This window comes from Strix uralensis, chromosome 33, assembly GCF_047716275.1.
Source record: "Strix uralensis isolate ZFMK-TIS-50842 chromosome 33, bStrUra1, whole genome shotgun sequence".
In the NCBI taxonomy this organism is placed as follows: Eukaryota; Metazoa; Chordata; class Aves; order Strigiformes; family Strigidae; genus Strix; species Strix uralensis.
In genome coordinates this window covers 3,241,119-3,267,749 of record NC_134004.1, presented here as the reverse complement: position 1 = coordinate 3,267,749, position 26,631 = coordinate 3,241,119, and the positions used below count along the sequence as shown (strand labels likewise).

General features: G+C 72.1%; 5 protein-coding genes across 12 annotated transcripts; 3 read left to right on the top strand and 2 right to left on the bottom strand.

Moving 5' to 3' along the window:
• Positions 1-23: 23 nt before the first annotated feature.
• On the bottom strand, positions 24-1,976 carry IL23A (interleukin 23 subunit alpha). Of its 2 annotated transcripts, XM_074854033.1 has the most exons (4): positions 1,492-1,976; positions 1,264-1,362; positions 364-489; positions 24-246 (listed from the first exon to the last, which is right to left on the bottom strand). In XM_074854033.1, the coding sequence occupies exons 1-4, from the start codon at positions 1,660-1,662 to the stop codon at positions 100-102; spliced, it is 543 nt and encodes a 180-aa protein (XP_074710134.1). In that variant the 5' UTR covers positions 1,663-1,976; the 3' UTR covers positions 24-99. The 2 variants fall into 2 exon arrangements, with proteins under 2 accessions (XP_074710134.1, XP_074710133.1); XM_074854032.1 differs by having other exon boundaries at positions 1,264-1,976.
• Positions 1,977-2,657: 681 nt separating this feature from the next.
• Positions 2,658-14,505, top strand: PAN2 (poly(A) specific ribonuclease subunit PAN2). 7 transcript variants are annotated; one of them, XM_074854009.1, is made up of 27 exons: positions 2,658-2,732; positions 3,807-4,107; positions 4,290-4,459; positions 4,653-4,773; positions 4,857-4,934; positions 5,096-5,363; positions 5,570-5,912; positions 6,389-6,485; positions 7,074-7,193; positions 7,362-7,481; positions 7,558-7,686; positions 7,829-8,028; positions 8,373-8,512; positions 8,857-8,963; positions 9,396-9,494; positions 9,963-10,039; positions 10,510-10,651; positions 10,920-11,057; positions 11,702-11,761; positions 11,889-11,979; positions 12,058-12,215; positions 12,302-12,445; positions 12,570-12,749; positions 12,870-12,963; positions 13,072-13,235; positions 13,339-14,017; positions 14,372-14,505. In XM_074854009.1, exons 2-27 carry the CDS (start codon positions 3,826-3,828, stop codon positions 14,395-14,397), a joined length of 4,227 nt encoding a protein of 1,408 aa, XP_074710110.1. In that variant the 5' UTR covers positions 2,658-2,732; positions 3,807-3,825; the 3' UTR covers positions 14,398-14,505. The 7 variants fall into 7 exon arrangements, with proteins under 7 accessions (XP_074710110.1, XP_074710109.1, XP_074710114.1 ...); XM_074854008.1 differs by having other exon boundaries at positions 2,659-2,732; positions 8,370-8,512; XM_074854011.1 differs by lacking the exon at positions 2,658-2,732 and adding an exon at positions 3,056-3,175 and having other exon boundaries at positions 8,370-8,512.
• CNPY2 (canopy FGF signaling regulator 2) lies at positions 14,378-16,875 on the top strand. The gene is made up of 5 exons (XM_074854035.1): positions 14,378-14,505; positions 14,799-14,914; positions 15,107-15,304; positions 15,491-15,587; positions 16,350-16,875. Exons 1-5 carry the CDS (start codon positions 14,400-14,402, stop codon positions 16,391-16,393), a joined length of 561 nt encoding a protein of 186 aa, XP_074710136.1. The 5' UTR covers positions 14,378-14,399; the 3' UTR covers positions 16,394-16,875.
• Positions 16,876-17,484: 609 nt separating this feature from the next.
• Positions 17,485-22,798, top strand: CS (citrate synthase). Its single transcript, XM_074854025.1, has 11 exons — positions 17,485-17,649; positions 19,719-19,766; positions 19,876-19,983; positions 20,060-20,125; positions 20,208-20,339; positions 20,429-20,617; positions 20,706-20,905; positions 21,085-21,214; positions 21,562-21,663; positions 21,740-21,949; positions 22,023-22,798. The coding sequence occupies exons 1-11, from the start codon at positions 17,596-17,598 to the stop codon at positions 22,191-22,193; spliced, it is 1,410 nt and encodes a 469-aa protein (XP_074710126.1). The 5' UTR covers positions 17,485-17,595; the 3' UTR covers positions 22,194-22,798.
• Positions 22,772-26,394, bottom strand: COQ10A (coenzyme Q10A). Its single transcript, XM_074854031.1, has 5 exons — positions 26,244-26,394; positions 24,572-24,715; positions 24,313-24,505; positions 24,125-24,226; positions 22,772-24,045 (listed from the first exon to the last, which is right to left on the bottom strand). The coding sequence occupies exons 1-5, from the start codon at positions 26,321-26,323 to the stop codon at positions 23,878-23,880; spliced, it is 687 nt and encodes a 228-aa protein (XP_074710132.1). The 5' UTR covers positions 26,324-26,394; the 3' UTR covers positions 22,772-23,877.
• Between the last annotated feature and the right edge of the window lie 237 nt (positions 26,395-26,631).

Genomic DNA, 26,631 nt, shown 5'->3' with positions numbered 1-26,631 from the left:
TTAGAAACCCATAAATACCCGAGATAAATAGGGAGCGTTGCTCATAAATAGCCCCTCGGGGCGGAGGGGAATAAATAGTGGGGGGGCGGCGGGGCGGCCTCAGCGGGCGCTGGCGCTGTGGGTGAAGACGCGGCTCATGATGGCGGCGAAGGACTGGAGCCGCTGGAGCGCCAGGCGCCGCAGCAGCGGGTGGGCCCAGGCCTTGCTGGGGGCCAGGGAGTGCCGGGGGGGGCGGCCGTGCTCCTGCTGCGGGGAGAGCGGGGTCAGGGGGCCCGGCGGTGATGGGCGCCCGCGTCCCCGGCTGCTGGGGGGGGGAACAGGCTCCCTCGGGGCTGCCCCCCCCGGTGCCCCCCCACCCCTCACCTGGACGAGGCCCAGCAGCCGGGCCAGGGTGGTCTCCAGCTGGGGCAGGGGCCGGTCGGTGAAGATGTCGGAGCCCAGCAGGTCCCGGTAGTGCTGCAGCCCCTGGAGGATCCGCCCCAGGCAGCGCTGCGGGGAGCGGGGCGTGAGCGGGGGTGCCCCGAACCCCCCCCCACATCCCCCAGCACCCCCGGGACCCCCAGGCACATCCCTCAGCACCCCTGGAACCCCCAGGCACCCCGGGAACCCCCAGTCACATCCCCCAGCACCCCCGGGACCACCGGGCACCCCGGGAACCCCCAGTCACATCCCTCAGCACCCCCGGGACCCCCGGGCACCCCGGGAACCCCCAGTCACATCCCCCAGCACCCCCGGGACCACCGGGCACCCCGGGAACCCCCAGTCACATCCCCCAGCACCCCCGGGACCACCGGGCACCCCGGGAACCCCCAGTCACATCCCTCAGCACCCCCGGGACCCCCGGGCACCCCGGGAACCCTCAGGCACATCCCCCAGCACCCCCGGGACCACCGGGCACCCCTGGGAACCCCCAGTCACATCCCCCAGCACCCCCGGGACCACCGGGCACCCCGGGAACCCCCAGTCACATCCCTCAGCACCCCCGGGACCCCCGGGCACCCCGGGAATCCTCAGGCACATCCCCCAGCACCCCCGGGACCACCGGGCACCCCGGGAACCCTCAGGCACATCCCCCAGCACCCCCGGGACCACCAGGCACCCCGGGAACACCCAGCACCCCTGGGACCCCAGACACAACCCTCAGAATCCCTGGGACCCCCAGTCACATCCCCCAGCACCCCTGAGACCCCCCTGGGACCCCCAGGCACCCTGGGGCTCCCTGACTTCCCCGCCGCGGCCCCCAGCGCCCCCCACCCCCGGTACCGTGTTGTTGGTGTCCAGCGTGGCGGGGTCGCAGGCGTCGCTGCAGCGGATCCGGGGGGGCCAGTTCTTGGGGTTCTCCTCGCTCAGGCGCGTCTCCTCCTGACAGCGGGGGGTCAGCAGCGGCCCCGCGGCCCCCCCCTCCCCCGGCCGCCCGCCTCCCCGGGGCACCGCTCCTGCCGGGATGCCCCGCAGAGCCCCGGGCCCCCCCGGCCGAGACCCCGCGCTCACCAGGACCCGGTACGGCTCCTTCAGGGTCGCCACCAGCCGCGACAGCTCCCGGGAGAGGCTCCCGCAGGCGGCCCAGTCGGTGCGGGGGGTCGGGGCCGGCGCCGGGGCCGCGGACGGCGGCAGCAGCAGCGGGAGGCAGAGGCAGAGGCAGAGGCGGCGGAGCGGGGCCATGGTCGGTCGGTGCCGCCACCGGCTCCGCCACCGGGCTCTTATGGGGCGGCGGCAGGTGGGGAATCCCCGGGGCAGGTGGCACCCGCCCCCCGTTACTGCGAAATCGCCGCCTCCCTCGAAAGCAGAACCGATACCGGGCCGGGGTCCCCGAGCTGCGCCCCGCCGCGCCCGGCCCCGCGCCGCGCCGGGACGGGACGGGACGGGCAGGAAAACCCGGGGCAGTTCCTGGGGGGGGCAGCGCGGCGGCAGCGGCACGGGCGGGATCGGGACCCCCCGCCCGGTTCACCTGGGCCGCCCCGCCCCGCCCGCCCCGACGAGCGCACCGGAGAGCCCGGGCGGGGCGGGGCGGGACTCCCCGGAGCCCGGCGGTGCCTCCCCGGCGTCCCCCCGGTGTCTTCTCGGTGTGTCCCCTCGCCCCAGTGTTCCCCGTGTCCCCCGCTGCCCCCTCGCCGCACCGGGAAATCAGCCGGGGCGGCCCCGGCGCGGCAACTGACGGCTCCCCGGGGCCGCGGGGTCCTGGCGGGGCTTCCCCCGTCCGCGCCCCGCCCGGGACCCCCGCAGGCCCCGGCAGCCCCGATCCCCGCCGGGCCGGGCCGTGCTGCCCGCGACGCCGCAATCGCGGCGGCCCCGACGGGGCGGCTCCGGCGCTTCCCGCTCCCGCCCGGCGGGGCTGTCCCCGGCCTTCCCCGGGCCCGCACCGGCCGCGCCTCGGGCACCGGCCCGGGGACGGACCCGCTGGGGGGAGCGAGCGGGGCCGCCCTCCCGTGGCGTCGAGTCCCCGGGGGGTCTGGGAGGGGGAGGCCGGGGCGGGGGTCCCGGGGGAGGCCGGGACCGGGGCCGGTGGGGCTCAGCACCGCGGCCCGGCCACGGGGCGGTGCCCTGGGGACCCCGCGGGACCCCGCGGGACACGGGGGTACACGGTGGGACCCCGCGGGATGCCGGGGGACAGCGTGGGACATGGGGGGGCATGTGGGGACACTTTGGGACCCCATCGAGTGTCAGGGGACGCCGCGGGACGCCGCGGGACGCTCTGTGACACCCGCGGGCACTGCGGGGTGCGGGGGGACACGGTGAGACCCCGCGGGACGCCGGGGGAGGCCACGGGACGGCGCGGGGCCGCAGGCGGCGCCCGGGGGTCTGTGCGGTGTCGGGGGGCGGAGGGGTCTGAGGGGGGCCCGGAGCGTGTGTCCCCCCTCCCGGTCCCTCCTGGCCCCGCCCGCGCCGACCACCCGTCCCGAAACGGCCGATTTCAGCCTTTTTGTCCCCTCCGCCGCGCCGTCCGGCACGGCACCCGCCACGCCGCTTAGTCCCGCCTCCTTCAGGCGCTGATTGGTCAGCGCCCGCCGCTCCGCGCTGCCATTGGTCCGGTGTACCGGGCGGGAGCGGAGGGGAGGGGGCGGTTGCTATAGCGACGGCGGGAGGGGCGGCGGCGGCGGCCCCGGCCCGGCCGTGGCGGCTCAGCGGGACGAGCCTGGGAGCCCGGCCCCGGCGGGGCTCTGCCCGCGGCTGCTCGGTAACGGCGGGCGCGGGGCGCTCTGGGTAACGGCTGCCGTCGCCGCGGAGCACTGTGGGATGCTTGGCCGGAGCGCGGGGGGTTGTGGGTAACGGCCCCCCCCGGGCTGGGAGCGCGGCGGTTGGAGCGGGGGCCCCGGAGCGCCCGGCGGCGCGGGCCGGGCCTGGCCCCCCCCGGGCCCCTCCCGTGGCCCGCCCGGCCCCGCCGCTAACGGCCGCGGGTCTGCGGCTGCCGATACCGCCGGTGGGTTCGGCGGAGATAAAGGAGACGGGTGCGGAGCTGGCCCGGCGCCTCCCGCGGGGGGGGGGCGGTGCTCGGGGGAGTCAGCGGGAGCCCGGCCCCCGGGGGAGGCTGCCCGGTGTACCGGGGCTGCCGCGGGCTCCTCCCCCCGGCGGCTCAGGGCCGTGACGGGGCTCTGAGCGTCCCCCCGGGGAAGGGACTTTACCGGCCGCGCTGCCCGCGTGGGCTCGGTGCTGCCGGTGGCCCCGGCGGGAGCCCCGCACCTTGCACGCGCTGGGGATTCCAGGCGCCTCTCCCGCCCCTCCGAGTCACCGGGCCTCTGCCGCCGGTTCCAAGAATCGGGGCCCCGGTGTTTCTGACTGACCGACTCAGTTCCTTTTCTGTTTCTAAGGGAGACGCTGGTTTTCACCATGAATTTTGAAGGTCTCGACCCCTCCCTTGCCGAGTATGCGCCCCCCCTCCACCCCGCGCTGGACCCCGTCCTGGACCCCCACCTCAACCCCAACCTGCTGCCCAACGTGGAGCTGGACCCCGAGGGGGTGTCGCTGGAGGGGATGGCGGTGCCGGAGCCGGTGCACCTGCTGGAGGGGATGTACAGCGAGCTGCACACCGCCGTCTCCGAGGTGGGGGTGCCTGTCTCCGTCTCCCACTTCGACCTCCACGAGGAGATGCTCTGGGTCGGGAACCACGGGGTAGGTGCTCCCCCGGGCTCCCGAGGAGCTGTCGGGGCTTCGTCCGCGCGTGCCTGAGCGGCTCCGGTGGCTCGGGGCGCACGGGGCGGGGGGCAGGACACCGGCGCGGGGCGAAGCCTTTGCCTGTGTCGCGTCCATGTGAAGCTGGGGCGGCTCTCGAGCCTGTCCCCGGCTGGTCTTAGGGCCACGCCACCTCCTTCTTCGGCCCGACGCTGGAGCGATACTCCTCCTTCCAAGTGAACAGCAGCGACGACATCCGCCAGATCCAGAGCCTGGAGAACGGCGTCCTCTTCCTGACCAAAACCAACCTGAAGTACATGTCGCGAGGGGGGCTCATCATTTTTGACTACCTGTGAGTGCTTTCCCCTGGCCGCAGACGGGTCGCGCCGGCCCCGTGAGCTGCTCCTGCGCTGGGGGGGTGGTCCCGGCCCTTCCTCCGGCTGCGGAAGCGCTAGATGAGGGCGAGGGCAGATCCTGCACCCCCTTCCCTGCCACCCCCCGAGCTGGGCCGGAGCGCGAGGGCTCTTCCTCTCCCCGCTCCGCAGCATGGAGGAGTCCGAGGACATGCACAGCCTGTTGCTGACGGACAGCAGCACGCTGCTCGTCGGGGGGCTGCAGAACCACGTAGTGGAGATCGACCTCAACACCGTCCAGGAGACGCAGAAGGTACGGCCGGGCCGGGGGCTGCTCCGTGGTACGGGGAGGTGCTTTGTTCTGGGGCTCAGCCCCAGTCTCCTGCTCCTCCCTAGTACACCGTGGAGGTTCCCGGCATCACCATCATGAGGCAGTCGAACCGTTTCTTCTTCTGCGGGCACACCTCGGGGAAGGTAACGCCGGCCCCGTCCTGCCCGGCAGCCCTGCCGATGCTCGGCTTCTCCCCAGGACACCCTGGCCTTGGCGTCCGGCTTTTCCCAGAGCTTGGAGGGCTCCCGAGTAGCCAGCAGCTGCCTGCATGACCCCTGCCCCCACCTCCATCTCACCCTCCCAGGTCTCCCTGCGCGATCTGCGCACGTTTGTGGTGGAGCACGAATTCGACGCATACTCGGGCAGCTTGTCGGATTTTGACGTCCACGGGAACCTGCTGGTGACCTGCGGCTTCTCCAGCCGAATGAACGGCCTCGCCTGCGACCGCTTCCTGAAGGTGTACGACCTGCGCATGATGCGGGCCACCACCCCACTGCAGGTCCACATCGACCCCTTCTTCCTCCGCTTCATCCCCACCTACACCTCCCGCCTGGCCATCATCTCCCAGACAGGTGGGTGACGCCGTGTCCCCGGCGAGAGCGGGGTGACGGGGCCGGGGGGGCGGCTCGGGGCCAAATCCCGGTGGGATGGAGTTGGCCGAGCGCTCCCGCCCCGTGTCCCGCCGGTTCAAACGGCCCCGTAGGCGAGAGGCGTGGGGGGGTCGGGCTGCCCGCGCCGCTCCCCGGTGCCACGTCGCTCCGCGCTTCCCTCCGCGCAGGGCAGTGCCAGTTCTGCGAGCCCACCGGCCTCGCCAACCCCGCCGACATCTTCCACGTCAACACCGTCGGGCCCCTGATCATGACCTTCGACGTCTCGGCCAGCAAACAGGCCCTGGCCTTCGGCGACTCGGAGGGCTGCGTCCACCTCTGGGCCGACTCCCCCGAGGTCACCTTCAACGCCTACTCCCGCGAGACCGACTTCGCCTTGCCCTGCATCGTGGACACGCTGCCCCACTTGGACTGGAACCAGGACCTCGTGCCGCTCTCGCTCATCCCTGTCCCGCTGACCAGCGACGCTCTGCTCTCCGACTGGCCCGCTGCCAACTCCGCCCCGGCGCCCCGGTAATCTGCCAGTGTCTCCCAGTGAAAACCAGCACGGGGAGGCTGGTCCCGGTGCAGTTCCGCTCCTTCCCCGGGTCTGGGGGAGCAGGAGAGCGGCTCTGTTGCTCCCCCATCTCGGGGCTGGTGCTGCCCTTCCTCCATGTGCCCTGTGAAACGTGATATAAGTTCCCCGGGGTGGATTAACCGCAGGGCAGTGACTGGGGAGGCCTGGGGATGGTCAAACCTCCGTTGGTGGCCGCATTCTGCCTCCGTGGAAACTCTCGTTTTTCTGCTGCCTGAGCCCTGTCCCGAACACGCCTGTGCTCAGCGCTGCTGCCCTGTTATGGTGTAGCCCAGGCGTTTTGTTGTGATGGAAAATGAACCCGGGGGAAGGTCTGAGTGGGGGGAACCCTTGTGACCCCCTGAGCACCCCACCAAGGCCGTGGTTAAACGGTGCTGCCAAGCAGAGCAGCCGCTGAGGCACGCTGTGTTTCCAGACGAGCCCCTCCGGTAGATCCCGAGATTCTGCGCACCATGAAGAAAGTGGGGTTCATTGGCTACGCCCCGAACCCGAGGACCAAGCTCCGCAACCAGGTACCTGCTCTCGGGAGGGGGTTGTGGGGGGCGGGGGGCGGTTCTGCCGGCAGCGGGGATCTGCAGCTGGGGGGGGGATGGAGCCCTCGCTGCGGGCGGAGCTACCTCGGAGCCTTCTGCAGGGCTCGGCACGGGGCTGGGGTGAATCTCTGCCTGGGGGTGTTGCAGGTGTGTGGTTCGGAGGCGACAGCTTTTCTAGAGCAGTGTCAGCGGCTGAGGCAGCCCCGGGGGAGGGCTGGAGTCTCCCCCTCAGCCCAGAATCCCAGTTCTATCGATAACTCGCTCTGCGGTAGGAAAGGTTTGAGCTCTCTGGTTCGGAGGTTTCTGGCACGTCCCTTGCCCTTGGGAAAACACTGCTGCGTCTCGCCCTTGCCCGCAGCGCCGCTGTAGTTTCCCACAGTGATAAGTCCCTCGTTAGAAGGAAGGTGCGGAGGCCTCGTGCAGGTTAGGGGAGGGCCCCGCTCCTTTCTGGTTTATTCCTTTGCTCATTTGAGGAGGCAGGAAAACCCAGGAGTTGCTTGTTCTGGTGTGTGGTGCTTCTCTCTGCCTCGGGGTTCAGCCGCTCTTCCCTCCTCTCCCCCCTCTCAGATTCCTTATCGGCTAAAAGAGACGGACAATGAGTTTGACAGCTTCAGCCAAGTCCCCGAGTCCCCCATTGGGCGGGAAGAGGAGCCACACCTCTACATGGTGGCCAAGAAGTACAGGAAGGTAGTGGCCTTCTGGGGCACGGCGTGGGGCTGGCTGGGAGCCCCCAGACTGGGCTTGTCTGGGGCGAAGGACCCGCCTGGGCCCAAGCCCCCGCCGCGTCTCCGTGGGGAGCACCGAGGCGTTGGGTGTCCCACGGGTGTCCGTTTAACACGTCGCGTCTCTGCTCAGGTCACCATCAAATACTCCAAGCTGGGGCTGGAGGACTTTGACTTCAAACATTACAACAAGACGCTGTTCGCGGGCCTGGAGCCCCACATCCCCAACGCCTACTGCAACTGCATGATCCAGGTGGGAGACCCCCCCCCAGCCCTGCCCATGCTGCCGCAGCCCCCGGGGCTTCCCCTCACTGCTCCCTCTCTGCCAGGTGCTGTATTTCCTGGAGCCCGTGCGCTGCCTGGTGCAGAACCACCTGTGCCAGAAGGAATTCTGCCTGGGCTGCGAGCTGGGTTTGCTCTTCCACATGCTGGACCTGTCCCGCGGAGACCCCTGCCAGGTCTGTGCCGAGCCCAGGGCTGCCTGCGAGGGCCGGAGCGGGAGCCGGCTGGTGCCGGGTCCTCGGGTGATGGCGTCACACAGTGTGGAAACTCCTGTCACTTGACCTCGGTGACATGATTCCGTTCTTGCCCCATCCCCAGGGAAGCAACTTTTTGCGGGCTTTCCGCACAATCCCGGAGGCTTCGGCGCTGGGGCTGATCCTGGCTGACTCGGACGAAGCCACGGGGAAGGTGAACCTGGGGCGGCTGATTCAGAGCTGGAACCGTTTCATTCTTACTCAGCTGCACCAGGAAACCCAGGAGCAGGAGGGACCGCAGGCGTATCGGGGAGCTGGCAGCAGGTGAGTCCCTGGGCTGGGGACAGCACAGGGAGTTCCCGGACCAGGGAGGGGGGTGGCTGCCAGGGGCCGCACCCGGGGCTCGGGGAGGAGCTTTCCTGCCACTCGCGCCTGCCCCTGTGCCAGGTTTGAGCCTCAGGCCCTCCTAAGCCCAACCCCGCGGCTTGGCGGGTCGGGGCTGCGCAGAGGGCACCGGCTCTGGGAGCCCGACAGCCGGTTCCCCAAGAGCTGCTGGAATCTGGGTGCAAGCCCTGAACGGCCCTTGTGGGTGCCCGGTGCTCAGCCCCACGCCGCTCTGCCGGCGCCGCCGGGATCCCGCTGACCCCGGGGCTCTTCTTCTCCAGCAGCTTCGGGTCCTCGGGGGACTCGGTTATCGGGCAGCTCTTCAGCTGCGAGATGGAGAACTGCAGCATGTGTCGCTGTGGCAAGGAAACGGTCCGCGTGTCCTCCACGCTGCTCTTCACCCTCTCCTACCCCGAGAGCACCGGTAACAGGCAGGGGCGGGCAGGGCAGGGCCTGGCACGCTTAACGCTGCCGCATTTCCCGGGCCGGGTGGGGTTTGTCATCCCTATGGATGGGCCGTGACTTTTCCGAGTGACAGACACCTGCGGCGAGGAGCTTCCGCCGTGGCCTGTCCCGGGCTGCGGCAGTCCCGGCAGCCGAGGTCTAGTGGTGGCTTTCCAACCAGCCGAGCTTTTGGCTACAGAAAGGCAGATTTGGGGGTTGACCTTCTCACTGGTGGTTGTGAGGAAAACCCCAGAGGTTTGGCTGAGCTAAAGCGGTAAAGATTTGTGTGCTGGAAGGTGACGTTACTCTCCTTTCTCCCTTCAGAAAAGCCGGTCAAAGATTATGAGTTTGCCCAAATTTTAAAGCGAAGCATCTGCCTGGAGCAGAACACTCAAGCCTGGTGCGAGAACTGCGAGAAGTACCAGCCCACGGTGAGCTGGGCGCGGGGTGTGAGCACAGCGCGACGAGGGCGCGGGGGAGAAGGGCGTGAGCGCCCCGTGCCGCTGGCTGCGCGGGGGCAGCTCCTCCGTTAGTCCCGGGGAAGCTCTGGAGCAGATGCCGGAGATTCTGTTCCTGGCCTGGATGGCAACCGCCGTGCCGGGGGGTGTTTCCTGGGCTGTGCAGGCGCTGGAACGCGTCTGGCCGGTCAGGCGGATCCCAGCTGAACCCCCCCGGGGTCGGGGGCAGAGGGGAGCCCCCCGGCAGCTGCCCCCAGCTCTCAGGAGCGCGGCCAGGCAGCGGGGAGGGAGCTCTGCGGGCACAGGTGCTGCGGGGGGAGGAGGTAGCAGGGGCCAAATCCGGTTTTGAGCCTCTGCGGGGCTCTGGGTGCTGCCCGGCTCCCATCTCCCCCCCTCTCTCCGCAGGTCCAGACCCGGAACATCCGCTGCCTGCCCGACGTCCTGGTCATTAACTGTGAGGTGAACAGCTCCAAGGAGGCAGATTTCTGGAAGACGCAGGCTGAGGTGGGGGAGCCGCTCCGGGGCAGGAGCAGCCTCTTCTCCCTGGCGCACGGGGTTCGCTGCCTGTCGGGCTCTGCGGAGCTGCTGTCGCTCTGATCTCGCTGTCTCTAACGGCCTCTCGCTCTCCGCCCGAGCGTCACCCTACTTTGTTTGCAGAGGACGTGTTGGTATTTGGTCGTGCTTGTATTTGGAGTTGGAAAAGACAAGATCTGCCGTGGCAAAGCTGACGGGACCGCAGTAGAGTCACTCTTTGATTCCCCCCGTCCCCAGGAGCAGCGAGGCAGTGCCCGCTTCCCCGAGCAGGGGCCCAGCAGAGAGCGGGCGGACGGTCGGGGTTCCCTCGCTGTCTTTTTCCCTGTCACCGACTTTACAGTCCCTGTCTTTTCCCCACTTCTGGCCTGGCTGTCACCCACGCGTTCCCAAGCCCAGCCTGTCTCTCCGCGCTGACGCTTGCCTATGTTTCGTTGCCAGTATGCCTTTCAGAGAGCCATGATGAAGAGAGGAGGCTTTGAGATCACCAAAGGCAAAGAAATCTCTCTTGGAGAGTGGTAGGTGACCGTTCCAGGGGTGGTGACGCTGAGTCGTGACGCCTTCTGGGTCGTTCTTTGGGCCTTGGAGCTCAGGGGCATTTCTCATCGGATAACGATGATTTGATGATCTGTCTGCAGCTCCTTGTGGGCTCGGAACTGGAACAGTCTGACTGGGCGCTCTGGGCAGCATCCCCTTCAGATACCCTGTGGTCCACCCCGTGACCCACTTCTGAGCCCCCAGCCCTCATTCCTGCCCTTTTCAGACCCACCACAGGCCCGGGACCGTGTATCGGCCCTTTCTGGCCTTCGCGGGGTCCCGCTCTAGGTGGCTGCGGGGCTGACGCCCCGTCGGTCCTGTGGGAGGTTTAGGAAGAGGCTGGAGGTTGGGGGAGGGGGTGGGGGGCAGTGGGGATCCTGCCCTGGAGAAGTTGGCCTGGACGACACGTCCCAACTCCCTCCGACTCGGCCTTCCATGATTCTCTGTGCAGGAAGGAGCTGGGGAACCCCGACACGGGGCATTCGTATCCTTCCGTGGAGGAACTGAAGAACATTTGGATCCCTCACGCCATCAAGATGAGGCTGACCAAGAGCAAGGAGCTGGATGTCTGCAACTGGAGCGAGAGCGACGAGGTAAAGGCTGACGAGGTCCCTCCGGGGCTACGTGGTCGTGCGCACGTGGGGCTGTGGGAGCAGAACGGCTTCAGAACCGCTTTCGGCCGAGCGCGTGTGGGCGAGAGGTGATGAGACTGTCTCGGGGACACCTCGGGAGGGCACGGAAACGCCTGCACCGGCGGGGGGACGGCATGGCCGAGCTCTGGGGCTCGGGTTGGAGGCCTGGAGCTGCCTGGCAGACGGTCGGGGCTCAGACGTTTTCTCTGGGGGCCGGTTCCTCTCACAGCTGAGCCCAACCGACGACCCCGAGTCGGTGTACGTCTACGATCTCATGGCCACCGTCGTCCACATCCTGGATTCCCGCACGGGGGGCAGCCTGGTGGGGCACATCAAGGTGGGAGAGACCTACCACCAAAGGAAGGAGGTGAGAAGGGCGGGATGAGCGGTCTCCCGCCCCCAGCCACTGTGCCCACGGGCTACCGAGAGCAGCCCTGCCCCCGGGAGTCCTGCCTTGCCCAGGGCTCTCGCCCGCGGCTGAACGGGTCCGTCCCTGGGTCTCTTGGGCGAGTGCCGAGCGTTTGGCTGAAGGTGCCAGGTGGCCCCGAAATGCTGCTCAGGCACCTCGTGGGGAGGGAAGGGCCGAGGAAGCGCTCGCCACACTTATGGCGCTGGTTCCTCCTGCTCCCGGGCACTGCCAGCCCCTCCTTGTGCTGCCAGGTGGGGGCTGGGACATCCCACCCCTCCCGAGCAGGGAGGGCTGGGCCGGGCGGGCCGGTCTGGCTGAGACGCCCAAGCCAGGAGTTCCCGGAGTGTGTCAAGGCTGCGTCCCTGTCCCTTATCTGTTGCATCTCCGTGGAGTTTTGGGTAGGAGCCGGGCAGAGCCGGTGCCTGTCCAGCCCCAGAGCGTCGCGTCACCCCCAGGCCAGCAGGGATTTCCCCGCCGTGTCCCAGGAAGGGCGGGAGTTCCCGCATGGCACCGTCACACCCCTTTCCCTGGTAACTGGGTAGAGGAGTCATTGCACTGGCCTGGGGGGGCCCCTAAGGCCGTGCCTGTGCCTCTGCCCCCAGGGAGTCACACACCAGCAGTGGTATCTCTTCAACGACTTCCTCATCGAGCCCGTGGACAAGGTGAGCGCGCGGGGCGGTGCCGCCGGCCGCGTGTTGGGGTGAGACCGTGGCCACGGGGCCCCCGCGGGGGGGCGGGGGGGTTTGCCCATGCCAGGCTGCCCCTGCGCTGACCCCCCGCTCCCTGCAGTGCGAGGCGGTGCAGTTCGACATGAGCTGGAAGGTGCCGGCGATCCTGTACTACGCCCGGAGGAACCTCAACGCCAAGTACAACCTCGTCAGTGAGTGTCTGGGGTGGAAGTGGCTGCGTGGCTGGCGGTGCCGGCTCGCGGCCCATCTCCCTTCCCCTTTTCCTGCAGTCAAGAACCCCATCGAAGCCAGCGTGCTGCTGGCGGAGGCCTCCCTGGCTCGCAAGCAGCGCAAGTGCCACGCCACCTTCATCCCCCTCATGCTGAGCGAGATGCCGCAGGCGGGCGACCTGGTGGGGCTGGACGCCGAGTTTGTCACGCTGAACGAGGTCAGGCCCCGCCAGGGACGGGGACACGGGGCACAGGGGCAGCCCCCCCCGGGTCGGTCACCGAGCTCTCCTCTCGCCCACGGCAGGAGGAGGCCGAGCTGCGCAGCGACGGCACCAAATCCACCATCAAGCCCAGCCAGATGTCGGTGGCCAGGATCACGTGCGTGCGCGGGCAGGGCCCTAATGAGGGCGTCCCCTTCATTGACGACTACATCTCCACCCAGGAGCAGGTCTGAGGGTCCCGCCTGCCTCACGCACCCCCCCCAGCCCCACGAGGAGAACGTGGACCCGCTGTGCCTCCTGCTCCACGGAGGAGCACCCCCAGTAACGACACACCCTCCCCGGTCCCTGCAGGTGGTGGATTACCTGACGCAGTACTCGGGGATCAAGCCGGGGGACCTGGACGCCAAGATCTCCTCTAAGCACCTCACCACCCTCAAATCCACCTACCTGAAGCTGCGCTTCCTCATCGACGTGGGAGTCAAGTTCGTGGGCCACGGGCTGCAGAAGGATTTCCGTGTCATCAACCTGATGGTGACAGCGCTGAGCCCCCCTCCCTCCCCCTGGGCGTGGGGGTCTTGGGGAGGGGCTGGGAGGCTGGTGGCCCTGTGGTGGCCCCCCTGCCCTGGCAACAAGCCCCTCTCTGCTTTCCAGGTGCCCAAGGACCAGGTGATCGACACCGTCTACCTGTTCCACATCCCAAGGAAGAGGATGATCTCCCTGCGCTTCCTCGCCTGGTATTTCCTGGGTCAGTGGCTGAACCCTCGGGTGCAGGAGGGGCAGGAGTGGGGGTGCGGAGCGCCCCGGGGTCCCCACCAGTCCCCCTCCCTGACCGGGGCTCTCCCCGCACCCCCAGACCTGAAGATCCAAGGGGAGACCCACGACAGCATCGAGGACGCGCGCACGGCGCTGCAGCTCTACCGCAAGTACCTGGAGCTGAGCCCGCAGGGCGCCGAGCCCGAGGACTTCCGCAAGGTGCTCAAGGGCCTCTACGAGAAGGGCCGCAAGATGGACTGGAAGGTGCCGGAGCCCGACAGCCAGAGCAGCCCCAAGCGTAAGGCGCCGCCGCAGCCCCCCGGCCCCGCGCCCCCCGCCGCCCCTCACCCCGCTTTGTCTCCAGCAGATGGGGCCGTGTACCCCCCCGTGCTGGGCCTGTGACCGGCCGCGAGGAGCAGCCCCGCGGGAGGCGGACACGTGGAACTGGAACCAGCAGCGGCGACGGGGCTGTCCCCGACCCCCCCCCCACCCCGGTGCCCGGTGCCCCGGGACTCCCTCTTCCTGCCGTTACCGGGAATCGCTGCCCCCCCCCCCCAACTCGCCCGCCGGCCCGGGCGCCCTCATAAAGCAGCCTCGGACACCCGCGCCCCCGTCTCCTCCTTGGCTCCGGGGCTGCGGGGCTCGGGACCGGCACCGGGGTGACGGCAGGAAGGACCCGGCCCGGGGCTGGCACCGGGGACACGGCGGGGCCGGGGGCGGGGCCTGGCGGTCGTGGGGGCGGGGTCACGGCAGACCCCGCCTCCCCGGGGCCGAGCGCCACGCGGCCGGGGCCCTGTCGGTGCCGGGGCCCTCGGCGCTCGCTCCGGGCTGCCCTCGGCGCCGCCTGCGCACGGGACGGCCCCGCCGCCGTCCGAGGAGTCGCCCCGGCCGGTCCCGCCGGCTCCGTCGTCCCAACCGGCTCCGCCGCCGCCCGCTCCGGGCCGTTTTTCCCCGCGGCGGGTCGGAGGGAGGGGCGCGCCGGGACGGGCGGCGCCGCGGGCAGCCCCGGGGCAACAGGCGGCGGAGCGGGACGGGAGAGCGGCGCGGTACGGGGGGCTCGGCAGGGCCCGCGGCTCCGGGCAAGGCCCGGGAGGGGAGGGGAGGGGGCTCCGCGGGGCGGGGGGGGGCTCGGACTCGGGGCTGGAGGCGAAGGGGCACACGGGGGGTCTGGACGCGATCCTGTAGGGGAGGGGCTCTCCGGGGGCTCCGGGTTCAGCCTTGGGAGGGTCCCTGTGGCGCGGGGAGGGGGCCGGGAGGAGCAGCAGCGCCCTGGGGGGGACGGGGGCTCCGGGGGGCGCGGGACGGGGCCCCGCCGAGGACGGGCCTTGGGGCAGCCGGGGCGGGGGACGGGGTGTGGGGACCCCGGGGGGCTCCGGCGCTGGAGCTGCCCGTGCCCGCAGGTCGCCCAGCAGCAGCGGAGCCGTGAGGATGAGGGGCCGGATCCCGCCCGCGCTCTGCCTGGCCGTGGCCGTGGCCGTGGCCGCGCTGCTGCCCGCGGCCTGCGCCCGCCGGAGCCAGGACCTGCACTGCGGAGGTGCGGGGGGGGACGGGACGGGACGGGACGGGACGGGACAGCGGGGCCAGGCTGGGGCGGCCCTTGGGACCCACTTGTCCTGCGGCCGCTGCTGCCCGTCCGCGCTCACCCTGCTCGGGGACAGACGGACGGGCCGCAGCGGCCCTGGGGGACCCGCTCCCCACGGACGGCAGCTCTGCCGCCAGCACCAGTTACACCAGTTAATCCCAGTGGCTTTGGGCAGCCGCGGCTCTGTGTGTGTGGGCTCGGGCGATGCTGTTGGCTCCGGCCGGTGACGCCCGCGTCCCCCGCAGCGTGCCGGGCGCTGGTGGACGAGCTGGAGTGGGAGATCGCCCAGGTCGACCCCAGGAAAACCATCCAGATGGGCTCGTTCCGGATCAACCCCGACGGCAGCCAGTCGGTGGTGGAGGTGAGACCGAGCGGAGGCTGCGGCGCTGGGTGCGAGTTCGGACCTGTGGGGGAGTCCCGTCTCCCGTTCCTGTCGCCAGCGCAGCCCCGCGGCGTTCCCAGGGTGTCCGTGGGGACTCTGGCCCTTCCTCGGCGCTCCCGTGCCGCCGCCACGCCCGAAGGCCGGAGCCCGCTGACCCTCGCTCGCCCGTAGGTGCCCTACGCCCGGTCGGAGGCACATCTGACCGAGCTGCTGGAGCGGGTGTGCGAGAAGATGAAGGAATACGGGGAAAAAGCGGATCCGTCCACGCACCGCAAGAGTTACGTCCGGGTGATCTCCCGCGACGGGACCAAGATGGATCTCTCCGGGGTCAAAATCGATGGAGACGTGGCTTCCAGCCTGAAGTTTGCGGTGCGTGCGGGGCCCGGCTCCTCACGGCGGAGGTTTTGGGTGGTGGCACCCGCTGCGCTGGGCGGCTGCGGCCGCTTTGCCTGGTCCTTCCTGGGGCTGGAGGGGAGGGGGCTGCTCCCAGGCTGCGGGGTGGGCGCGGGGCCGGGCTCCGGTTGCCGGCTGATCCGCGGGTGGCTCCTGTTGCAGTGCGAGAGCATCGCTGAGGAGTACGAGGACGAACTCATCGAGTTCCTCTCCCACGAGGCCGACAACGTCAAGGACCGGCTCTGCAGCAAGCGGACGGGTGAGCCGGGCTGGGCTGGCCCGTCCCGGGGAGGGCTCCCTGCCGCCGCCCCAGGGGCCGTGGCTGCTCAGGCGGGAGGAGCTGCGAGTCCTCCCCGCAGTCCCGACACCCCGTAGCCCCTCTCGGGCAGCCCACTGCCCGTGCTGCCAGCCCAGCACCCGCAGCCCGCTGCCTGCAGCTTTTTTTGGGTGCTCTGCCCGGCCAGGCGTGCGCTGCGCGGGGCCGAGCCAGGGCAGCTGCCGCGCCGGAGCGGCCAATGGGCTCCTGGCACAGCCTCTCCCTTCCCACGGGGCTATTTCCAGCTCCCGAACGGCGGGGTCAGGGCACGCCACGACCTTTGTGCCTCCGCGTTCATGAACGTGGCCCCCGTTCGTTACCTGCGCTGCGGGGCCGGGCCAGGGCGCGTCCCTTCCGTACCGGGCGCACGCGTCGGGGGAAACGGTCCTTCCCCGGGGGTCCCGGGCTCAGCTGGCCCCCAGCCGGGCGCCCGCTGCCGGCACCCTCCCTGCCCCGGCTGCCGGGCGGCTGCGGATGCGGGACCCGGGGAAAGGCCGGGCTGGTGGCTCTGTCCAAACAGCCGCGTTTCTCATTAACCAGAGAACAAAGCGCGGGGGAAGCGCAGGTGTCCCCGGGTCACGGCTGCGCCCGGCTCGGCCCCGCGCACGGGCAGGCGGCGGCCGGGGACCAGCGGGACGGGACGTGCTGCCGGGGAGGGGTCCCCGGGGCTCTGCCGTGGGCTGAGCACTGGCTTTGTCACCGCAGACCTGTGCGACCACGCGCTCCACATCCCGCACGACGAGCTGTGACGCAGACGGCCCCGGCTGCCGCCGGAGGACGGTGCCGACGCACCCCGGCAGCCTCGCGGGACCAGGACGGTGCCGGGCTCCCTCCGGACGTCCCCTACCTCTTGGGTCGCCTCGTCCCCACCGGGACGGGCAGCCGTGCCGGGGAAGACCGCGGCTCTGGACCCGGCGCAGCCGCCGCCTCACCCGCTCTGGTGCTCTCATCCTATTTATTCGCCGTCCGTCCGCTGCCGCCGCGGTGCCGGGGACACGGGGACACCGGCCCTGCTTCCCGCCGGGGTGGCCGCGGGGGCCGTGTCCTCGCTGCTGCCGGGCTGTTTCGGACCTTCTTCTGCTGTTGCCGGGGGACACGGCGGGGGACACCGGGGCGGGGAGGTGGGACCCCCGGCGCCGTTTTTGGGACCCCCGGGGCCGGTTTTGGGACCCCCCCTCCCTGCTGCAGGCAATAAAGGGGCTGCGGTGGCCGTGCCACGGGCCCACCCGAGGGCCGGTGTCGCTCCTGTGCGCGGGGGGCCGGGGGGACGCGGATGCCGGTGGCCGCCCCGTGTGTCCCTGCGGTGCCTCTGGTGACTCGAGCTCCCCTGCCGGGGCCACCGGGGCAATGCCCTGGGGTCAGCGGGGAGGTGACAGCCGGCCGGGCCCCGCCCCCTATCCCAGGCCCCTGACGTCACCGCGGAGCCGGGGCAATGTCACCGGGCAACCTCGAGCCGCTGGGGCCGGGTCTGGGGTGACATCACGGGCCCCGCTGACCTCACAGCCTGGCGATGATGTCACGGGCCGCCCCGCCGCAGCCGAGCGACGCGCCCGGAGGAGGGGGGAGGGGGTGGGTGTGATGCAGCGGCATGACGTCACGTACTGCGGCCGGTGACGTCACGAGAGGGGGCGGAGCATCGCCTCACCCCACCCCAAGCCCAGATCAGGCGAACGCGGCGGCCACCTATAGCCCGGGCCCCCCCGTGCCGCCTCATTTGCCTATCCCCGCCCCGCGGCGCGCGGCGCGGCCTATGGCGATCGGCTCGGCCCCGAGGGGGCGGGGCCGGGCGGGGCTATGCTAATAACCAGTGCGGCGCCGCGCCCCGCCCCACCCGCCGCGCTGAGGACCCCCGGCCGCCGCCGCCGCCGCCGCCGCTCGCTCCGGCCCCGCTCCCGCCCGGCCCCGGCCCCGCTCCCGCCCGGCCCCGCTCCGTCCCGACCCCGGTGCCGCCATGACGCTCCTCGCCGCCGGCAGCCGGGCGGCCGCGCGCCTCCGCGGGCCCAAGGTGAGGGCGCCCGCCCCGGCCCCGCCGCGCCTTAAAGGGGCGACGCCGCGGGGGGGCCGGCTCTTAAACGGGCGACGCGGGGGGGGCGCTGTCTTAAAGGGGCCGCACGGCAAGTGGCGAGGAGGGGGGGACGGGGGGGTGGCGGGAGGCGCGGAGCCGCGCGCCGCAGCGGCAGCACGTGGTGGGCGCGGGCACCGGTGCTGCCTCCGCCGGGAGCGACCGTAACGACCGGCGGGGCGGGATGTGCCCCCGCCGCTGCCGTGTCGGGGCTGAGGGGGCCCCGGCTCTCCCGTGGCTGCAGCCCCCGGCTGAGGGTCCCCGCCCTGCTGCAGCCCCCGCTGGGGGCTCCCTGCCCCCCCCCCCCCCCCCGGTGGGGCTCCGCTGCAGCGCTGGGGCCGGGGGGGGCCCCACGCCAGCCCCGGGGGCTCCCACCGGGCCGCACCGGGGGCGGGGGTCCCCCTCCGCCGTCCCCCTCGACCTTCCCCAGCGGCCCGGTGCTGTAGAGGGCAACGGGGTCACAGCGAGGGGACCCCCCGTCCGGCCCGGGGCTGTGCTGGGGGGGGCCGGGGTGCCCCGGGGGGGTTCGAGCCCCGGTGCAGGGCTGGGCCGGCCCCGGGCCCCCCCCGCCCGTTTGCCTTGGCCGCGGCCCCGGCGTTTCGTAACGGCCGCTGCGGCGTCTCTATCGACCGGGCGTTATTTTGGGAGCCGGGGCCCGGCCCGGTGTGTTGTGGTGCCCCACTTGGCCCCGCTCGCCCGGGGGGGCCGCTGCCCCCGCGGCTGGGGCCACCCCCCCCGGTTTGCGCCCTAATCCCCACCCGCCGTCCTGCCGCCACCCTCCTCCTCCTCTTCCTCCTCCCCGCGGCCACTGCCCGGGGGGCTCCCGCACCCCCAAACCGCGGTGTGTCTGTGGGGGGCACCCGGGAGGGTGGGTGCCCCCCAGCCCCGTCAGCTGGCGCTCGGTTCACCGCCAACACGTGTGACCTTGAGCTTGGCGCCTCGGTGACAGCCCGGCCCAGCCGGGATGAGCCGTGCGGGTGCCCCGTGAACGGGGTGACACGGGGTGCGGCGGGGGCCCCGCGGCGGCCGCCTTGACCTTGGGCTTCCTGCTGCCGCCTCCATTGTTCCCGCCGGCATTTTCCCCTCGCGGGTGCCGCCTGTTGCTGGGGGACGCGGCGCAGCCGCTTCCCTCGGGGTGTCGGGGTCCCCCTGGCCAAGCCGGGGGCTCATGGGGCCACCCACATGCGGGGCTGGGGGCTCGCTGCAGCGCTGCCCCCCCCCCCCCCCCCCGCGTCCACCCGGCACCCAGTGGAAAAATCGAGTCATGTTCTGCGTGTGCCGCAGGCGCCGCCGCAGCTCCGCGGAGGCCACGGGCTGCCGGGTGCGGATGCGGCCTCCCGGCACCGGGCTGGCGTCTCCCGGTCCCCTCCGTCCCCCCCCCGCGCTGCCCACCCGGGGGGTTGTGAGTGGGTTTGGGTGCGGGTGCGCCCCATGTCCCCGCCGCGGGCTGGGTGCTGCCGGGGTCGGCGGGCAGGGCCGAGGGGCGCGGGCGGGCGCCACCGTGTCAGGGTGTTCCCGCGTGGGCGAGGAGCCGCGATCGGTGTCCCCGGCCCTGGCGCAGGAAAACCACCGCGGTGCCGCCTGGCAGCAGCTCACTCGCGCCGGCCGCGCTCCGCGGGAGCAGGAAGCCACATGCGGCCGCCTTGGCTTCGCTCGGCCCCGCACTCGGCTCTGCGGCGGCTCCGGCCGCGGCCGGTGTCGTGCGTGATGCGAATGAGGGTGGTGCAGAGCTGGGGGGCCCCTGTGCTGCTCCCCCCCCCCCGCACCGCCCAGCCCGGCTGAACCTGCCTGGCTCTGATCTCCGGCACGCGTGGGCGAGGGAAGCACCGCGGCTGCCGGGAGCTGCGTCCTTGTGAGACGGGATCTCGCTGGAGTCACGGGGCGGCTCTGCCGCACTCCGGGGGGCCGGGGGCCGCTTGTATGGCTACAGCCCCCCCCCAAATGGGGCAGCCGGGGCCCGCAGCGGGGCTCTCCCCGGGTAACGCCGCGTCCCTGTGTCCGCTCTTCCGCAGAACGCGCCGTGCGTCCTCTTTGCCGCCCGTCATGCCAGCGCTGCTACGGTAAGAGGAGCCCCCGCTGCTGTTACCCCTGTCCGGTGCTGGCGGGGGGAGCGCGTGCTCGGCCCCCCACCGCGGTGCCGAGGCTCACAGCCCCCTCCCCTCCTCCCAGAGCCTGAAGGACGTCCTGGCCAACATGATCCCCAAGGAGCAGGCGAAAATCAAGAGCTTCAGGCAGCAGCACGGCAACACGGCCATCGGGCAGATCACGGTGGACATGGTGAGTGGGGGGACTCTGCGCCGGGGCCGCCGGGCCGGGCCGCAGCCGGTAACCGCCTCCTTCCGCCCCTCTGCAGGTGTACGGCGGGATGAGGGGCATGAAGGGGCTGATATACGAGACCTCGGTGCTGGATCCCGATGAGGTAGGGCCTGACCCGCCCCGCTCGGGCACCCGCCTCGCCCAGGCGACGCCGCAGCGGGTGACGCTTGTGCCGGGCTCCGCAGGGCATCCGCTTCCGCGGGTACAGCATCCCCGAGTGCCAGAAGCTGCTGCCCAAGGCCGCGGGGGGAGAGGAGCCGCTGCCCGAGGGGCTTTTCTGGCTGCTGGTGACCGGAGAGGTGCCCACCCAGGAGCAGGTAACGCGTGCGGGGGGGGGGGGGCTGGCGGGGGGGGCAGCTGGCGGCCCCTCGCCCCGCGGCTCAGCGCCCCCCGCGCCCCCCCGCAGGTGAGCTGGGTGTCCCGCGAGTGGGCCCGGCGCGCGGCGCTGCCCTCCCACGTGGTGACCATGCTGGACAACTTCCCCACCAACCTGCACCCCATGTCCCAGCTGAGCGCCGCCATCACCGCCCTCAACAGCGAGAGCAAGTTCGCTCGCGCCTACGCCGAGGGCATCCACCGCGTCAAGTACTGGGAGGTACTGGGGGGGCCTGGGCGCCACGGCGGGGGGCAGGTTTGGGTGCGGGGGGGTCATCAGCCGCCCCGTCTTACCCCGCCCGTCCCAGTTTGTCTACGAGGACGCCATGGACCTGATCGCCAAACTGCCGTGCGTCGCCGCGAAGATCTACCGCAACCTGTACCGCGAGGGCAGCAGCATCGGCGCCATCGACCCCAACCTCGACTGGTCCCACAACTTCACCAACATGCTGGGCTACACCGACCCCCAATTCATCGAGCTGATGCGGCTCTACCTCACCATCCACAGGTTGGGGGGGGGGGACCCTGGGCTGCTCTGGGGGTGTCACCGGGCGCGTGGCCGGTGGGGCCGTGGGCAGGGCCGGGGACATCATGGGAGGGGGGTGTCGACTGTTGGGGGCCCCCCCGCGGCTGTGGGGGCCCCCGGCAGGGACAGGGGAGACCTGATGCGCCCCCTCGCCCCCGCAGTGACCACGAGGGGGGAAACGTGAGCGCCCACACCAGCCACCTGGTCGGCAGCGCCCTCTCCGACCCGTACCTCGCCTTCGCCGCCGCCATGAACGGGCTGGCCGGGCCCCTGCACGGCCTCGCCAACCAGGTGGGCACCTCCGCGCGCCCCCTGTCCGTCTGTCCGTGCCTCTGTCCATCACTCTGTCCGTCTGTCCATCGCTCTGTGCATCCGTCCGTCTGTCCATCCCTCTGTGCATCTGTGCCTCTGTCCATCACTCTGTCCTTCTGTCTGTCTGTCCCTCTCTGTCCATCCCTCTGTTTCTCTGTCCATCCGTCCATCCGTCTGTCCATCGCTCTGTTCCCCTGTCTATTCCTCTGTCCATTCCCCTGTCTCTTCCCATGTCCATCTGTCCGTCCCTTTGTCTCTCTGTTCCTCTGTCCATTCTTCCATCCCTCCCTCTGTCCGTCCCCACGCCGCCGTTCTCGCGCCCGCAGGAGGTGCTGCTCTGGCTGACCAACCTGCAGAAGGAGCTGGGCCAGGAGGTGTCGGACGAGAAGCTGCGGGATTTCATCTGGAACACGCTCAACTCGGGCAGGGTGAGTCCGGCCCTGCCCCGGGCGGGGGGGGTGGCGTTTCGGGGCCGTTTCTGACCCCCCCGCCCCGTCCCCGCAGGTGGTGCCGGGCTACGGGCACGCGGTGCTGCGGAAGACGGACCCGCGCTACACCTGCCAGCGGGAGTTCGCCCTCAAGCACCTGCCCGGGGACCCCCTGTTCAAGCTGGTGGCCCAACTCTACAAGATCGTCCCCGCGGTGCTGCTGGAGCAGGGCAAGGCCAAGAACCCTTGGCCCAACGTGGACGCCCACAGCGGGGTCCTGCTGCAGGTGAGCGCGGGGGGGCTGACCCGGGGCAGGGGAGGGCTCCCGCCCTCCCTGACCCCCCCTTCCCCCCCCGCAGTACTACGGGATGAAGGAGATGAATTACTACACGGTTCTGTTCGGGGTGTCGCGGGCCCTGGGGGTGCTGGCGCAGCTCGTCTGGAGCCGGGCTCTGGGCTTCCCCCTGGAGCGGCCCAAGTCCATGAGCACGCGGGGGCTGATGCAGCTCGTGGGCTACAAATCCGGGTGAAGAAGGGACGGGGACGGGGCGGGGGCTCGCCGCCCCCCCGGCAACGCTGCTGCGCCCTGGACGCGCCCAGCACTGACTCCCCCTCGGGCACCGGCCGGGGGGCTCCTGGGGGGCGAGCAGAGCCCCCCCCCAGCCCCCCCCCCGCTCCTGGCCACCCTGGGAGGGGGCAGAGGCAGCCCCGGGGTCCCCCACCCCCCAGCCCAGGCTGTCCCCCCCCACCCCAGCTCGGCACTGGAGGGGCTCCTGTGCCCCCAGCAGCACCGCGCACACTGGGAGCCCCCCTGGCTCCCCCGCTGCTGGGCTGGGGGGTGGCACTGGCCCTGGGGACCCCCCCAAGCCCCCCCCCTCCCCGAGAGGGGTTCAGTCCAGCCCCGCGTCCAGGCCCCCCCGCGGGGCGGCAGGTGAAGAGCAAAGGCCTCGCCCCCCCCGCAGGGACTCGATACACTCCTGCCCCCGCCCCGTGTTTGTGTGAACCCCCATGTCCGATGCTCCCGGCAGCCGGAGCCGGCCCCCCACCCCAAAACACCGGCCCCGGCCCCTCGCAGGTATCGGGTGCTTCTGTACAAACAACGACAAAATGCAAAATAAATGTTTTTATTAACAAACCCGGAGCCTCAGTCCCTCCCTCACTCTGGGCTCAGGGTTGAGGCCCAGCCCCCGCACTCTGCTTCGCTTCCGGGGGGGTGGTTAAGGGGGGGTCAGGGGATGGTGCCTCCACCCCCCCGGGGGCCACCCCAGGCCCGGTTCTGTCTCTGCTGGGGCCGGTGCGGCGGCGCTTGGCCCCTCGGTGGGGCCGGGCTGGCTGCAGGTACCAGCCTGGTTTGGGGTTGGGGGGGTCTCGGCCTGTGGGCCCCCCCCCCCCCTTGTGGCTGCCGAATGAGGAGGAGGAGGCCACTCATCCTTGGCAAACGCTTTACTGGCCTCTGAAAGCCCCCCCGGGGCACTGAGGCCGGGGTGCCCTTGGGACAGGGGTGCAGCAGGGGTGGGGGGGGGCTGCTCAGGGAGCCCCTGCCCCCCCCCCCCGCAGGTGGGTGTTTAGGCCAGGTGGAGCTGGAGGCCCCCCCCCGTCCCCCCACCGCGGGTATGGGAAGGGGAGCTGGGACCAGAGGAAGGACCTGGGGGGGGAGCCCTGCTGGTCCCTGAGGCTGCGAGGGGCTGGGGGTGGCGGGGGGGGCAGCACAAGCCACCCCCTCCCCACCCTGTGCGTGTCACCTGTGCAAAGTGTGCGACGGCGGAGGAGGGGCCCTCGGGGGCAGATGGCGGCTCCGCTCCCGCCGGGGTCCCCCCCTGCGCCTTCTCCTTCCCTTCTGCTCCTGGAATTGCCGGGGAAGGTGGGGGGCTCTGGGGGGGCTCCGGCACCTGGGCCCCATCCTGCCCCAGCCCCGCAGCAAACCTCCCGCTCTCCCTGAGCGAGGCGGCGGGACCACAGGGACCCCCCCCGGCCTTGCCAAGGGCTTCAACAGAACGAAAAGGAGGAAAAAATAATAATAAAATAAAGCTCCCAAGAACTAAAACAAAACTTAAAACCAAAATCAGCTACAAAACCAGGGAGTCGCAGCTCCCGCGGGGGGGGCCGGGAGGGAGGTGGAGGCAGCAGAGACGCACTCAAATAAATACGGTGGGGGGTGGGCGCGGGGGGGGCGGCCCCAGGGCTGGGCACAGTCTGTGGGGGCCGGGCCCCCCCTCACGTCTGGTGGACCTCGTGGAACATGAGCTCCCGGGGGATGCGGGTCTCGGGACCGAAGTTCTTGGCCGCCCGTCGCTCGAAAGCTGCCACCATCTGCTTGACCACCTCGTCGAAGAAGACGGTGGCCAGCTGGGAGTGCAGCAGGGAGCGGAACTCGAAGGAGATCTGGGGAGCGGAGCGGGCGGCGTCAGCCCCCGCGGCACCGCCCGACACCCCCCCGGCCGCGCCCGGAGCCGCCTCTCACCGAGAAATCCACGGTGCTGGTGCGGGGGTAGCCGGGGATGCCGGGGCTGAACCGCCAGTTGGTCTCCAGGTGGTTGAAGAGGCGCCCGTCGGTGCAGACGGCCTGGGGAGGGCGAGCGGCCGGTCGCTGGGGGGGTCCAGGAGCCGGCCAGGGTGGCCCCCGCCCCCCAGCGCGGCGGCCGCGCTCACCTTGACGAGGTGGGGGCGGACGAGGGTGACGATGGAGGTGTAACGCTCCAGCACGGGCGGGAAGCCCACCTCCAGCTGCGCCCGCACGTGCCCCGCGCGCCGCGACACCACCACCGACTTCTTGCACCAGGGCACGAAGTTCTTGTAGTCCTCCACGTTGGCCACCACGTCGTACATCTCCTGCATGGAGTACCTGGGGGCAGGGCGGGTGCTGAGCGGCGCCGCGGACCCCCCCGCCCGCCCCCGCCCCGGCACCTACCCGATGATGCGCCGCTCCGAGTACTCCTTGCGCTTGTTGGTGAGGTTGAGGAAGGACCGGCTGGGCTGGGCCCGGGGCTCCCAGCCCGCGCTGCTCGCTGGCCGGCCCAGCCGGCTGAGCCGGAGGCCGCACAGGGCCGCGTGTCTGGGCGGGAAACCGGCGTCAGCGGCGGAGCCGAGCTCGGGCCGGCTCCCCCCGAGGACGGCCACGACGTTGGGGCCCCTCCAGACCCGCCCCCGTCCCTCCCGTGATGGGAACCGGCCCCGCGGGGCCTTGCGGGGGGTCAGGGACGAAGCCCACGGCCGGGCCCAGCCCGGGGCTACGGGCCGGCGGGGAGAGGCCGGGGAAGTCCGAGCGCGTCCCGGGGTTGCGCAAGAGGAGGAAGGGCCGGGGAAACCTGACCTCGGGGACACCTAATCCGGCGCGGCGGCGCGGGGACAACTGCCCGTTACCGCCCGTTACCGCCCGTTACCCCCCCCCCGCCCCGGACCTTCTCCCTCCCCCGTGTCCCGCCGGGCCCTCGGGTGCAGCGCGGATGGTGCCGGCGGGAAGGGCCAACGCTGGGCCCCTCCCCGAGGAGCGGCCGAGCCCCAGAGGACAGCGGGGGCCGGGGGGGGGGCTCCGGGTCAGGGCTGGCCCCACCGGGCTCCCTCCCGTGACGGCTGTAACCGGCAGCGCCCGCGGCACCGCGCGGGTATTTTTAGCTGTGCCCGCAGGTCACGCCAGCCCTCCCCGGGGCCTGGTGGCCGCGGGAGAAAGGTCCCGCTTCTCCCGGAGCCACGGGACGGGCCCGTGCCAGGAGCAGCCCCCGGGGCGGCCGCAGCCCCCGCGCTCCCGGAGAGCCGCGGTTGTGGCCGCGCAGCGCCGGGTGTCCCCGGGAGCGCCGGGACCCCGCCGCAGCTCCTGAGGCAGCGCCGCTCTCGTGCCGCTGACCCGGCCGGCGGCGGGGCTGGCAGCCCGGGGCTCGCGAGAGCCACCCTGGCCCCGAGCCGGCAGGACGGCGGCGGCGCTGGCAGCGCGGCCGGGCGCGGGGGTCAGCGCCCGCGGGGGACGCGCCGGGGTGGCCCGAGGGCTCCCGGCCGCTCCGCTCGCCCCAGCGAACCGTGACGCCGGCGCCCGCCCCGCCGACGGGACTGACGTCTCCCCGGGCCCAGAGGAAGGTGCTGGCACCTGCCCGGCGCTTGTGCCCGCTGCCGGGACACGGCCCCGCGGCCCCCACGGCCGCTCCCGGGGTGGCCGCCGCCCCCCCCCGCCGCGGGGTTTGCCCAAGGTCAGGCCCCGGCGTCCCCGGGCTCCCCTGCCGGCACCGAGTCCCCGCTCCCACCCGGGGGCCTTTGCTGGCGGCCCCGGGGCCACAGACCCCGCCGTGGCCACGGGCCCTCCCTTCCCGCCCCGGCCCCCTCGCTGTCCCCAAGGTCACCCCCGGGCAGAGCCCAGTCCCGCGGGGGCCGGTCCCGCGGCCGCTCGCCCCGGGGGGTCTCCCCGAGGCCTGTCCTGCGCCCCCGCTCCCGATCGTTGCCCCCGGGACTCGCCCCGCGGCCCTCACCGGTGCCCGCGGGCCCTGCACGACCTCCGGCCCCTCCCCGGGCTCCGGCCCCGCTCCGCTCCGGCCCCGGTGCCGCCAACCGGGCCCCGCGGCCCTGCCCGGTACCGCCGCCCCGCGGGCGCTCACCTGCCGGGCGGGGCCGCCGCGCCCCGCAGCCGCTGCCGCGCCCCGAGCTGGAGGGCGCCGCGGAGCCGCCGGGCCGCCATGACCGGGGCCGGGACGCGGCTCCGCTGCCCTCGCACCGGCACCGCCGCCGCCGCCGTGACCTCTCACCCCGCCCGCGACGTCACCGCGTCGCCATGGAGCCCGCGCGCGTCACGGCCGGAGACGCCTCCCGCGCGGGGCACGACGGGAGTTGTAGTCCGGAGCGCGCGAGGGACGATGGGAAATGTAGTCCCGGCCGAGCCCGCGGCCTACCTCGGCCCCTCCGCGCCCCCGGCCCCTCCGCGTCCCTCCCGCCCGGGGCTGGACTCGGCCGCGGGGCCCGGAGGGGCCGGACCAGCCCAGCCCCGGT

Excerpts from the sequence above, each read along its gene's own strand:
- COQ10A (XM_074854031.1), bottom strand. The coding sequence starts at position 26,323 with ATGGCGGCCCGGCGGCTCCGCGGCGCCCTCCAGCTCGGGGCGCGGCAG. Across the intron at positions 24,506-24,571 it reads TCGGAGCGGCGCATCATCGG|GTACTCCATGCAGGAGATGT; the intron begins GTAGGTGCCGGG and ends CCCTGCCCCCAG. Across the intron at positions 24,046-24,124 it reads CCAGCACCGTGGATTTCTCG|ATCTCCTTCGAGTTCCGCTC; the intron begins GTGAGAGGCGGC and ends TCCGCTCCCCAG.
- CS (XM_074854025.1), top strand. The coding sequence starts at position 17,596 with ATGACGCTCCTCGCCGCCGGCAGCCGGGCGGCCGCGCGCCTCCGCGGG. Across the intron at positions 17,650-19,718 it reads CGCGCCTCCGCGGGCCCAAG|AACGCGCCGTGCGTCCTCTT; the intron begins GTGAGGGCGCCC and ends GCTCTTCCGCAG. Across the intron at positions 20,906-21,084 it reads CTCTACCTCACCATCCACAG|TGACCACGAGGGGGGAAACG; the intron begins GTTGGGGGGGGG and ends TCGCCCCCGCAG.
- PAN2 (XM_074854008.1), top strand. The coding sequence starts at position 3,826 with ATGAATTTTGAAGGTCTCGACCCCTCCCTTGCCGAGTATGCGCCCCCC. Across the intron at positions 11,762-11,888 it reads TCATCGAGCCCGTGGACAAG|TGCGAGGCGGTGCAGTTCGA; the intron begins GTGAGCGCGCGG and ends CGCTCCCTGCAG. Across the intron at positions 12,750-12,869 it reads TCCGTGTCATCAACCTGATG|GTGCCCAAGGACCAGGTGAT; the intron begins GTGACAGCGCTG and ends TCTGCTTTCCAG.
- IL23A (XM_074854032.1), bottom strand. The coding sequence starts at position 1,662 with ATGGCCCCGCTCCGCCGCCTCTGCCTCTGCCTCTGCCTCCCGCTGCTG. Across the intron at positions 490-1,263 it reads CGCTGGACACCAACAACACG|CGCTGCCTGGGGCGGATCCT; the intron begins GTACCGGGGGTG and ends CGCTCCCCGCAG. Across the intron at positions 247-363 it reads GGCTGCTGGGCCTCGTCCAG|CAGGAGCACGGCCGCCCCCC; the intron begins GTGAGGGGTGGG and ends CTCTCCCCGCAG.
- CNPY2 (XM_074854035.1), top strand. The coding sequence starts at position 14,400 with ATGAGGGGCCGGATCCCGCCCGCGCTCTGCCTGGCCGTGGCCGTGGCC. Across the intron at positions 14,506-14,798 it reads CCAGGACCTGCACTGCGGAG|CGTGCCGGGCGCTGGTGGAC; the intron begins GTGCGGGGGGGG and ends CGTCCCCCGCAG. Across the intron at positions 15,305-15,490 it reads CTTCCAGCCTGAAGTTTGCG|TGCGAGAGCATCGCTGAGGA; the intron begins GTGCGTGCGGGG and ends CTCCTGTTGCAG.